The sequence below is a fragment of the Melitaea cinxia genome, chromosome 7, assembly GCF_905220565.1.
Source record: "Melitaea cinxia chromosome 7, ilMelCinx1.1, whole genome shotgun sequence".
NCBI lineage: Eukaryota > Metazoa > Arthropoda > Insecta > Lepidoptera > Nymphalidae > Melitaea > Melitaea cinxia.
Window position 1 is genome coordinate 14,055,194 of NC_059400.1, and position 13,187 is coordinate 14,068,380.

The following is a 13,187-nucleotide window of genomic DNA, read 5'->3' on the forward strand; positions in this document are numbered from 1 at the left end:
GCGGGTAGCAGTCCCGAGAGTACCCCGGTAGTGGCCTAAAGTTTTCTGGCTAGGTGCTGGATGTATTCATGAATTTCCATCGACTGTCGAGAACGATGCCTTGGTACTTCATCGTCGACCCGACGGAAATTGAAGTACGTCCGACGACAATCGACGTCCCGGGTGGAGGAGCGCCCCTGGGCCTGTGAAACGCCAGGACCTCGACCAATCCACTGCTAACTCAACCTTTAAATAATAGCATACACATATCCATACATTTTTTAATCAAGTCGTTTCGAAAGGCATAATACTTTCTTTTCCATTTTTTCTTCTCTTGTTTATCATAGCTGATAGTGATAATAGTCTTATCTGTTCTGTTACGTAAACAAGAACAATTAAAAATTTGTACGAAGTAATTAACAGGCGATAATAGTATAAATATTGTCTGGGTTGTCTGGAAGAAATGGCTAATTAGCCATAAGTCATCTTTATGCTTTGTTTGTAATATATTTGTGGTGTACAATGTAGTATGAAATAAATAATAAAATTAATAGTAAATAAAAATTATAAGAAAAAAAAACACATGTTCAATTATTATAATGAAAACAATTGAGAAACCGCACTAACAAAATGTATACCCGTTTTATTAATTGACACATAACTAACGCCAGTTTTGTCGCTACGTGGTCGTAATTCAAACATGATAATATTATAGTAATTTGTAGCACTAAACTATGAAGACTTATGTAGGAAATTTGACTATGTAACTTTATCTGTTTTTACTTTCTAGTTTCGTACACTAATAAAGATAAAAAAATGTGTGTTAGCTTCAACGCACGAATGGAGTTAACTCATTCAGATCGACTGTTTAAATAGGCACAAAAAAGGCTTACTAGTCTAAGAAAAAGAATACCATATTAAATGGTAAATAAACTAATCAAATAACGCCATCTATCTATCTAGGATTGCAATATAAGATCTTACGCAATAAATTGTAGCCCTATTGGGTTTCGATAGATGGCGTTACAAGCAACATAACAAGGTCATTCGTTCAATAGATTTTTTCCTCAAATTTTTTCATACCAGAGTCCTTATATGAAAATCGATTCTTTAGGAGTAAAACTCCAATAAATATTGATATAATACGAGTATCATTCTGTATCACTATGTATACTATAAATGATAATTTAACTTTGGAGTTTGTTGAATCCTACGTGTTTGTTTTAGAAAAGTCTTATTCTTACTTTATAACTATGAAAATGAAATGTTATAAAAATTAATCGTGCTATGAAAATCATTCTACTCAGAAAAAATATAAAACGGTTTAAGTATTTAAAAAATAAACGTTTGGTTCGTGGATAGCCTTAAATTTCTTATGTATATGAGTACGATTGTTTTTAAGATTCGTAATTGCAGATGATAGATTGTATCGAGATGTGATTTAAATGTTAGGTGCTTAGTCCATAAGATATAATAGATTCACCTAAAGATATATAAAATATTAATAGTATTGTGAATGGAATTTTGGGTTTAATCATGGTTATTTTGGCTAAAAGGGCACGTAATTTGTCGCAAACATTGTTTATATGTTCCTTCCAATTGAGGTTAGTATCTATAGTAATACCAAGGTAATGCTGAGTTTTAACAAAGTCAATGTGGTTACAGTTGCAGGTACTAGTATATGAATTATGAAAACATTGGATTTGCATGTCCCCAGAGAATCTATTTTGCGTTGAGCTTATATAGATGGCTTTTGTTTTTTCTCTATTTAATACTAGGTCAACATCATGGGACCATTTTGAAAGTTAGTCAAAATTATATTGAAGTTTTTTAATTGCTTGTTTTATATCATGATGGGCCGACAGAAGACATGTATCATCCACATATTGATACATTTCACAGGTTTTTACAACGTTTTTAAGATCATTAACATATGAGAGGTAATGAAGGGGTTCTAAAACTGAACCCTGTGCAGTTCCTTCTGTTATTGCTATTTGTCACTGAGGGTGTCAGTATATATATAATCTAAATCTCGGAAACGGCTCCAACGATTTACATAATATTTAGTATGCAGAGGATTTCGGAAATCGGCCAGTCGGGATCGACCGATAAAACCACGGTTCAAATCCTCATGTCTCCAGATCGATTGTTTTTTTCTAATTGCACTCATAATTTTTTATTTAAATAACCAGTTCATATTTTTTTATTATCATTTCGGTAAAATCGGAAAATATTATTCATATTTTATCAATATGTAATTCATATCTAAATACGATTTCCTCAAAAACACGATTTACTAAAAATACCGAGCTAGGCTCGGTCACCCAGGTACTAAATATTGTAGTGCATCATAAATGTAACAACTGCTAGCAAACCTCAATAAATAAATTTGAGGAAATAAAGCATGCATTAGTATAGATAATTAAGTAAAAACCTGAATTTAAAAAATAAATATATGTTTCTAGGTAGGTACTGCGATTTCTAAGAACGCGGTATGTTTTTTGTAAGCCTGCAACAAAACATAAAGGAATAAACCTGTGTTTCGATAAGACAAGATAAGTAAATACATATGCGCTGAAAAAATTAATAATATCTGTCTTTTAAAGACAGATATAAAATATATTTTCAAAATAATTGTATTTGCCAGCAAACGAAAAAAAAAATCGACTTCAATTATATTGACAAGTAATACAACGTAGGTAGACAAAAAAATAGTCAAGTAAATACGCATTATCAAAAATTACTACAAAAGTTGTAAGTCGATGAAATTTAAATGTGACCACGTGATTAGTGATCGGCTTTCGATTAAACCGAAATCATCAAAATCGGTACACCAGTATAAAGTTATGCGGATTATCGATGGTTTCCCTCAATTCCATCATCAGATCCTGGTTTCCTTATCATGGTACCACACCTAAGATATCTCCTTTCCAACAAAAAAAGAATTATCAAAACCGGTTCATAAACGACGAAGTTATCCTCGAACATACATAAATATATATATATATATATATATATATATATGTGTGTGTGTGTGTGTGTGTATGTATACGGCCGAATCGAGTAACCTCCTCCTTTTTTGAATTTTGTTAATGTTTAATAGGCATTTTTGGCATTTTCCCCATTCGATTATTATTATTATTAATTCGATTTAACTAGAATAATGGCTAGGGTGTAAAATTTATCAAAAAATCAAATATTCAAGATTTCTAATTTAAGCAGGCTATTTTAAGTGATAGCGCTAATGTATATTAATATACATTAGCGCAATAGTTTGCAACTTCTGCAACACACTATGTGTCATACAAATACCACAATAATTAAAATAGGTCTTACACTAGTCATTATCAATTAAGCATCTTACAATCTTCATAATATTGATAGCACAAGATAAAATATGTATTTATAAAGGTGTGTCTCGTATAATAACGCTATTAGTCTCAATAATATAATAGAGAACACTATTTTCAACCACTGCGTAAAATGTTCAACATAATTTTAAAGTCGGTTATTTTAATGTGCGTTATACTACAGATATCTTGTATGAATGGTACGTATACAGAATTTCTATCATCGCTATTGTTGATTTTATATTGAATACATTGCTCAACTATATTTTAACAATTTTAATAATAAGGTTACTTATATATATACTAGCTGACCCCACAATCGTTGTTTTGCCATATATGTTATTTTGTTGTATATTAAGTATGACAAATAGATGTTGGCCGATTCTCAGATTTATCCGATATGCAGACAAAATTTCATAAAAATCGGTCTGCCGTTTCGGAGGAGTATCTATTGTAACTAACATTGTGTCACGAGAACTTTATATATAAGATATAAATTACAGAATGATTTCTGAGAAAGATTAAGGTCTATTATTTGTCAAGGTTTCGTGAAAATTTTTAAAATTATAAGGACAATTGTTAAAGAAATTGGAATAAATTAAGCTGTCTAGGACCATTTATCGAAAACGCTGAAAGCGCAGCGTATAATTTTAACGAATATCTTACGGCGGCTCTCGCAGAGTAAAAAAATGCGCTTGAAAATATCATTTAATCGTGGGCTTAACAACGTTGACGGTATTATTGAATATGAGGCTTTTTAACCGACTTCCAAAAAAGGAGGAGGTTCTCAATTCGATTGTACTATTTAAATGTCATACTTTTGACATCATAACTTTTGACTGGGTAGATCGATTTCCACGATTTTTGTTCAATCGAAAGTGTTGCTTGTCATGTAGTGGTATTTAAATTTAATTAAGATCTGACAAGCACCTGATTTATATCTGATAATGCGTATTTACTTGACTACTTTTTCGTCGACCTATATTGTATATGTATGTATGTATGTTTACAAATTTTGATAATTTTTACTTTAATCGAAAGTTCTGATGACTACTTTTTGAGTTTTCTTTGATATCGCGTATTTACTTGACTATTTTTTCGTCTACCTACGTTGTATTACTTATCGATGTAATTGAAGTCGGTTTTTTTTAGTACATATTTATTCATACAAATTTCGGCTTTCCACTAAGGTAAGGATAGCGGGACATATCCTGCTCAAAATTTGGATCAGCCCGGTTTCTGAAAGGTGAGATAGTGTGGTGAGATAAATATTACTGTCAATAAGTAATGAATTTTTGCGGTGAGTAAAGTAGCTAGAAACTACACGCGGGAGTAGGGTCAGTAAGGAACTTCAGTTTTATATAATGGATTTGTACACATCTACTTTATATAAATCATATTAGCACATATTAAATTTTTAATTTTTCTTTTTGCTTTTAGAATGCCCTTCTGTTGTCACTTTCAAAGAATGGCGTGGTTCCGAACAAGCATATGAGCAAAAATTACACCGACCAGTAAAGTGGGTGATAATTCAGCACACTGTTACAGAAACTTGTAATTCGGATGAGACCTGTGAAAGTATTGTGCAACAAATGGACAACTTCTTTATGAATCAGTTCGAAAGACATATAAGTTATAAGTAGGTTGTACGTTCAACTAGATCCTTGAATACGAATTCGCCATTTTGTATTGTGATAAATATATGATCCATACAAGTCATAACTGCATCTTACGTAGCCTCACGACCGACTTTTTTTTCTTTTTCTTTTTTTTTTCTTTTTTGTTTTTCTCTTTTGTATGTATTTATATTGTTCTTTCAGTTTCTTGATTGGCGGAAACGGAAAAGTTTACGAAGGTGCTGGCTGGAAATATGAAGGGTTTCACACATTGCGTTATAATAGTTTATCCGTTGGTATATCATTTATTGGAAATTATAATAGTGAGTATTAGTTGTACAAATTAAACTAATACCATAATTTTGTTTACGAATTTATATAAATGCTAATAATTTAAATGATATATCTATATCCATTCATCTATACATACATATTATATATATATTCATCACATATATTATATTCATCTATGTTTGTTTTTTGTATATTAAAATAAGCGCTTTTTGCTTAATGCATATAGATGTAAACACGGTACATATACCAAACTAACATTCTTTACAATTTTTGTCTGTTTGTCTGTCTATCTGTCCGCTTGTTTCGGCAAATTTCTGAAACGGCTAGACCGATTTTGACGAGACTTTCACTGGCAAATAGCTGATATAGTAAAGAGTAACTTAGGCTACTTTTATTTTAGACGTTTTTTATTTTATAACTCTGCCCACTAAACAATAACTCTTTTGTTGTGTTTTTATTTATTTATTATTATTTATTTTGTTGAATTCCACCCGCACGAAGTCGCGGGCACAGCTAGTGTACGATGAAGTTGGTCGCGTGTCTAAATATCCATGTTTTAATGTAAAAATACATAAGTTGTATACACCTATGTAAACGATAAAAGTTAACTCTGATAAAACCATAGACGCGAGAACTCCACCTCTTAACCAATCATTTTAGAATTGTTCTTTAACTTTATGTTTTAGTTGACGAGCCGACAGAGGAACAATTGAAAGTAGCACAGAATCTCATTAGATGCGGAGTTAGCGAAGAACATTTGGTTTCTGATTATCATCTCGTGGGCCACAGACAGCTCGTTCAGACGATAAGTCCAGGCGATAACCTTTACAGAGAAATACAGTCATGGCCAAATTTTTTGGCTTCTAAGGATCCCTACAACCTTTTCCTTTCTATTGACCCTAAGATAAATAGGAGCTAGAATATCAGTATTTATCAAATCAGAAATAATTAATTATATATACGAAGTACATAATAAAGTCTTATTACACACTTAAACGTCTGTTATTACTTAAATTAGTTAATCTTCGTACATTTGAACTGGAGGTACATTGACTGCGAAGAAATAACACCCACGTCGAACGAGGTGTGAATGTGGGTGGATATGAACAGTTAAAAAGCACACTGAAAAGATAATACAAGCCAAAAAAGCGCATTTTGAACCTTTGACTAGACCTACCTCAGTTTATGTAATTTGATGCGCTGAATTCGAATTTGAAGTCTGATTGGCTCGTAAACCCCTTAATTTTGACTAAATTCCAAAAACCGCCAAAAATGGGTAAAAATATAAAAAAATGGATCCATGCAAATGTTTTTTTAAGTAAGTTAGGTATGTTTTATATGTATTTCAGTGCGCTGAACGAAAATCCGAATTTCGTTACACTCGTCAGCCCTCTAATTTTAGAGTAAATTGCAAAAAGCCTCTAAAAATCTGTAAAAATTGTAAAAAATTATTTGGGAAAAAAATTCTCGTATTAGGTTAAGTATATTTTAATGTGCTGAATCTGAATTTCAAGTTGATTTAGCCGGAAGATCTTCCAAATTGGAGTTAATAGGTTAATAAATAATGGTTATTCCTCACATTTTCGCGAGTAAATTCGCGGGGCACAGGTAGTTTATAAACAGTTTGTGCTTTTTACACGACTCGTTATGCAAACATAGATTAGTGTCGATATAATAGTTGAAAGGTTATCATTGTAAGGAAATATTATTATATAGTAACAGCTGCCGATAAATTTTAATACAGTTCTAGATTTTACTTATTTTCTTAAACACGGGAGATTAGTCAGACGGAAAACCAATTGTGTACAATTAAGAAAAATATTTTTTATCAATCACGTTTCACAGTCGTGCAAGAAATGTTAGAAAACCCTCATATTTGTTAAGCCATTTTTAGGTAATTTCAGTGATACAAACTAATCTCCTATCTTACCGTACAGAATTTCTGTAAACGCTGCGATACCTTTTTTTTCATGATTCTAATTTTCATTTCATGCTTCTAAAATTTCTATTTTCGATTCCGTAAAAATTGGTTAAAACTGGACTAATTATTTATTTATTTATATTTAATCAATACCTAACCGGGTGTAAAAATAAAGGGTACTTTAAATAATACTTATGCAAAAATAAGACGCTCTTTTATACGAAACTTCATTGATTTCTATGTAAGTGATTTGTGGTTTCTGATCCCAATTTTTGTAATTATTTCAAATTTATCTGATTGATATTTATTTTTTAATGTTTAAAAATAAGTACGAGTACTTAAATCTAACGACAAGTTTTTATATAATACTAGCGAGCCGCCCCGGCTTCGCATGGGTGCAATGCTGATATAATGTTAAATATAATATATAAAATGTTATTTTTATTTATTTATTAATTAATTTATTTATAGACACACCAACAGCATTACAAACATTACAATACAATGCTCTATAATCCACAATATTAAGATAGTATGCATGCCAATTACAGGTATGTACATCACTCATAAAATAAATATAATGTATAATATGTGTGCAAAAAATGTGTTAATTTACGATATCACATTAGAAACCCCTAAAACTGTAAGTGTTTCTATACTATATAATGCATGTATTATACATATTCCTCTTGAATCACTCTTTCTATAATGAAAAACAGCGGATCAAAATCCGTTGCGTAGTTTTAAAGATCTAAGAATACGATAGCGGGAAGCGAATTTGTTTTTTAATATGTGATAAATTGTGTAATGACGTTATACGAGAAAGTTGATAATAAAAGTTTTAAAGGAAAATATTATTTTATTCTTTTTAGCGCAGAAACGCTCTGATCCTTATCCTACACAGATAACTGTTTCTCTATGTAGGAGCCTATGTGTTGGTACAAGCTAAATCGTGATCATGAAACTTTTATTTCATAACTTGATCAGCCATCATCAGTTCAGCCTATTGCAGTCCACTGCTGGACATAGGCCTCCCCAAGTTCGCACCAGACATCTCGGTTTTTCACAATCCTCATCCAGCCTACACCGGCAATCTTACGTAGATCGTCGGTCCAACGGGCCGGAGGACGTCTCACACTGCGTTTGCCAAGACGCGGTCTCCACTCCAGGACCCATCTACTCCAACAACCATCGGTCCTGCGACACAGATGACCAGCCCACTGCCCCTTCAACTTGCCAATTCTGTGGGCTATATCGGTAATAGGTACATAACTTGAAGACACAGTCGTCGTCGACGACTCAAAAAGGGAATCCCCTTTTATTATGTATGACGTAAAACTTTAACTGCAAAAAAATTTCTTGTAACTAAAGTATAAAAATGTAAACTATAATGTTGAGATAACGTATTATGTACAACATGTTGAGTACAAATATATATTGTCAATATTTTTATCTGAGTTTCATAATAAATAAATAATAACAAAGAATAATTAATATAAACGATATCAAGTATTTTTAAATCATAGCGATAAAATACAAACAACATGATTGTAATGCAAGACAATAAAAATATAAAGTTTTTTTTTTAAACAAATGTATTTTTTCTGTTCGTTTTAGCAAAAGCTGATTGTGCTAAATTATTTTCGGGACAAATTTTTGGTTTATGTTTTATGTTTGTAAATTTAATTGTATTTTGTTTATTTCAACTGTTTGTGTTACTTAACTATAAAAAAAAGTGTGATTTATATAGAACTAATTGCGAGTCACATGCTGTACATTACTAACCTTTAATACGAATAAATAAATCGACACACGCAAACTTCGCTAATAAAGTATGGCTTCATTAGTGAGCGTTATCATTGCTATTTGCTGTCTTTGTTTTTACTATATAAAAAGAAAGAGGCAAACTGAGGATTTTTAAAGTTGTCTTGACACTGATGATATTATAAAGGTCAATAACACATCCCAGATCTTTATTCAGTTTTGCATAGCACTAGACGCTGCAAGAGTACAATGTGTAAAATGATTTTAAACTTAAGTGTTCTAGTGGTTATCGTAATACAATTAACGCGTGTGAACGCTGGTACGTACGACTTCAATTTATTATTTTAATTATTAAAACTAAATAACTACCTATATGATGAAAGTTAAAAGTAATAACGTCCATATTTATTTTAGCTTTATTGTTAAATCTATACGACAATGAACAAAATCGTGAGATGAAACAAGTCATATTTATAAGCTAGTTGTAAATCAAGTCATGTCAACATTATTATTTCGTTCTAAGTTTTTAACACTATGGATTGTAGCCAATTGATTATTATTGACATTCTGCTATTTATAGAATCGAATAAGCACTCAGATTTGTTTTTAATACTTTCGGACACCAAACAAAATTGTAAAAATACGAGGACATGAATGCAGGAAAATTTAATTACAGACAACCGACAAAAACCACAAACGGACAAATGTTCTAACAATAATTTTTTATATATAATTTGCTAATAATATGTTTCTTTCCAGTATGCCCTGGTCTTGTGACTAAAAAACAATGGGGAGGCCTGAGTCCACTACATGTCCAGTACCTGCCACGGCCAGTTAATTTAGTTATAATTCAGCACACAGCCACTCCTACATGCAGCACTGATGAAGAGTGTCAAGATATTGTACAGAGCATCCAAAACAATCACATGGAAGCCTTAAATTTTTGGGATATAGGAATGAAGTATGTTTTTATTTCTTTTATTTTGACGAAGACTCATGGTATTAAAAAAATATGAGAAGTGAAATCGCGCGAAATAACTGAAGTTGACGTTTAACGAAGCTAACGCTTAGTGACGCTGAGAGTAAAACTTTAGAGCGCTTTATCCCTTCATATAATCACTACACAGTATATAATTGTGTTTGCAGGCAAACGAAGAAAAACAGACTTAAAATTATATCGACAAGTAATACAACGTAGGTAGCTAAAAAAATAGTCAAGTAAATACGCATTATCAAAGATTACTCCAAAAGTTGTAATTAGATCTCAATGAAATTTAAATGTGACTACATGATAAACGTTGGCTTTCGATTAAATGAAAAATCATCAAAATCGGTACACCCAGTAAAAAGTTATGCGGATTTTCGGGAGTTTCCCTCGATTTCTCTGGGATCCCATCATCAGATCCTGGTTTCCTTATCATGGTACCAAACTAGGGATATCTCCTTTCCAACAAATTTTTTTCAAATCGGACCAGTAGTTTCTGAGATTAGCGCGTTCAAACAAACAAACAAACAAACAAACTCTTCAGCTTTATAATATTAGTATAGATTAATACAAGATGATTTGACTTAAAGTAGGATCTGAAGATTGGAGCAGTATATAGATATTGCTCCATCTTCTGTAGTTTTAATTGCTTTTATGTTAAGTTTTTCAATTAGTGTTTATTTTGTATTAAATGGCATCTCTCTCCACAACCTAAAAGATGATGATGATAAAGATGCTAATATTGAAATGCTCATTTTTTTACATTGTTGTAAGATGGTTTTTCGTTTGCGTTATAATGTCTTTCCGGGGTCATTCTATTTAAAGTTAAATTAATATATTTCTAGTTTTTTGATTGGCGGAAATGGAAAAGCTTACGAAGGCTCCGGCTGGTTACGCGTAGGAGCTCATACCTATGGCTACAATAGTAAATCCATAGGCATATCGTTTATTGGAAACTATAATAGTAAGTACTTCAACACATTATTTTAGATATATCTCACTAATAGAAAATGTAATCGTAAGCTTAGAGTATTATTTTTGGTTTTCAAAGTGACGTGTTTTATTATTTTTTATTCGTGTAACTGATTTGTGCAAAGTAAATTTAATGTATGTATTTTATGTGCAATCATTACTTTAGCTACAAATTTATACATATTTGTGCGTCACACTAATTTTAATAATCGTAATCGTATTTGTAAACGAAAAAAACCGACTCAGATACATCGGCAAGTAATACAACGTAAGCAGACGAAAAAAATTAACAAACGCACTAGTCGTCACTACGATTTTCGAGGGTTCCCCCTCGATTTCTCTGGGATTCCATCACCAGATCCTCCTTTCTTCCTGATATTTCCTTTTCAAAAAAAAAAAAAAAAAGATATATCAAAATCGGTTAATAAACGAAGTTATCCCAGAACATACATTATATTTATATATATATAATGATATTGAGAATTGAGTAACCTCCTGCTTTTTTACGTCGGTTAAAAAGGGACAGATTTTTTTTATTCTCTGTAACTTTTTCATAAACTACTGATCTCGTGGGTTGAATACAAATGGAATGTAAGTTATCATTTTTTTTGCATACATGGTATAAGGTTTTCTAAAAACCTGAGACGTGATTGTAAAAATATTCTTACATGGGAAATAAATATGATGTATAAATGATGTTACATGTTTTGAACGTTGTTATATACAAATATGAGGAATAAATTCCAGATAAAATATATGAACACTAAAATAGCTCAGTAAATAAATCTATAAATCAAAACCTATTTGTTGTGGAGTCTCAAGAACGCTGACTGTATTATGGAGCCTCAAGACCACTTATTATACTGTATTTACTTTAAGTTTTGGAGTTAAGAATCGATTTTCATATTAGGCCCCCGGTATGAAAAAAAATATGAGCAGTCAAATCCACTGAACGAATCACCTCGTTACGTTTTTCTTATTTGCCATCTATCATAAAAATTAATCAAATAAAGCTATCAATGGTATTACGACGTTTACTAATAACGCCATCTATCGGAAGAAGCCACCCATTGGGTTCCGATAGATGGCGTTATTTTGGTTCGTTTATTTATCATTTGATATGGTGTTGATTTTTTTCTTAGAATAGTAAGTTTTTTGACAATTTAGACAGACGATCTAAAAGAGTAAACTTCAGTTGTGAGTCGGAGCTGACACATACAATTTTATTTAATGTGTTGGTGTAAAATAAAAAGTAAAATTAATAATTTCCTTTTAGCCGACGTGCCTCTACAAGCACAGATTGAGGCAGCGCAGAATCTTATTCAATGTGGTGTCGAAGAAGGCCACTTGACTCCTGACTATAACTTGGTGGCCCATAAAAAACTCATTGCGACGGAGAGTCCGGGTAGAAAGCTTTACGCAGAAATAAGAAGTTGGCCCCATTACTTGGATAACGTTTCATCTATTAAGAATCATTAAATACGTTGTTTTATAGAAAATCAAATGTGTATTGTCATGTAAACTAATGTAAATGTGTATTCTCACTATCTTTGTGTTAAGACAATATAATAAAGTTAAAAAATTATTTTACTACATTTTTCGTATCTTTAATTGGCTATAGAATTTACCTTTTGATTCGGTAAGAAATAGAAAAGTTATTTTGAATACGAAGTGAGGAAAAGTTACATTTTCGGCAAATAATTTACTAAATTTTGCAAGGCATAATTATGTCAACCTTCTTTTAATGTACAGATAGATATTTTACTACAAGTAACGTTGTTGTCAAATCTTCAAACCGACTCTTGAAGTTTTTGTAAAGTTTTCATAAATTGTTATTCAATTAATATTTGTAATTCGGTTTTTACGTGCATAAATATAACTTTACAATCTAAATAATTTTCTATGGTTATCTTTATACAGTGAGTTTGTATTTCTACGAACTACTTTTTAATTAATTTATCTGATATATACTACGAAATCAGATAATACCGTGAAAGATTTCTGACATTTTGTAAAGATTTATTTTTTTAATAGAACCATGTATTTATATGTAAGTTATTGTATTGCTAAATTATAATTCAGTACTATTTATAATTAACTATTTTTCAAAATTTAAGTAACATAACGTTCTGAGAGGTATGTTCAGACTTTGAGACCTAACAGTTCTGCGCTGAGGTAGTTTATACAGTTATACAACATAAAATAGTATATTAATACAAACATACAAATATAAATAATAAAAAGATACATTAAAAAAGTATCCGTGTAAATAAATAAACATTTATCTTTAGCATATATACACGTGT

At 31.2% G+C, this 13,187-nt stretch overlaps 2 protein-coding genes across 2 annotated transcripts; both read left to right on the top strand.

Annotated features, from left to right (window-relative positions):
* Positions 1-3,416: 3,416 nt before the first annotated feature.
* On the top strand, positions 3,417-6,235 carry LOC123655397 (peptidoglycan recognition protein-like). The gene is made up of 4 exons (XM_045591211.1): positions 3,417-3,529; positions 4,770-4,968; positions 5,150-5,268; positions 5,926-6,235. The coding sequence occupies exons 1-4, from the start codon at positions 3,463-3,465 to the stop codon at positions 6,156-6,158; spliced, it is 618 nt and encodes a 205-aa protein (XP_045447167.1). The 5' UTR covers positions 3,417-3,462; the 3' UTR covers positions 6,159-6,235.
* Positions 6,236-9,099: 2,864 nt separating this feature from the next.
* LOC123655398 (peptidoglycan recognition protein-like) lies at positions 9,100-12,476 on the top strand. Its single transcript, XM_045591212.1, has 4 exons — positions 9,100-9,243; positions 9,684-9,885; positions 10,755-10,873; positions 12,158-12,476. The coding sequence occupies exons 1-4, from the start codon at positions 9,174-9,176 to the stop codon at positions 12,358-12,360; spliced, it is 594 nt and encodes a 197-aa protein (XP_045447168.1). The 5' UTR covers positions 9,100-9,173; the 3' UTR covers positions 12,361-12,476.
* Positions 12,477-13,187: the final 711 nt, after the last annotated feature.

Coding starts and splice junctions, on each gene's coding strand:
- LOC123655397 (XM_045591211.1), top strand. CDS start 3,463: ATGTTCAACATAATTTTAAAGTCGGTTATTTTAATGTGCGTTATACTA. Junction 3,530..4,769: donor ACAGATATCTTGTATGAATG/GTACGTATACAG, acceptor TTTTGCTTTTAG/AATGCCCTTCTGTTGTCACT. Junction 4,969..5,149: donor GAAAGACATATAAGTTATAA/GTAGGTTGTACG, acceptor TTGTTCTTTCAG/TTTCTTGATTGGCGGAAACG.
- LOC123655398 (XM_045591212.1), top strand. CDS start 9,174: ATGTGTAAAATGATTTTAAACTTAAGTGTTCTAGTGGTTATCGTAATA. Junction 9,244..9,683: donor ATTAACGCGTGTGAACGCTG/GTACGTACGACT, acceptor GTTTCTTTCCAG/TATGCCCTGGTCTTGTGACT. Junction 9,886..10,754: donor TTTTGGGATATAGGAATGAA/GTATGTTTTTAT, acceptor ATATATTTCTAG/TTTTTTGATTGGCGGAAATG.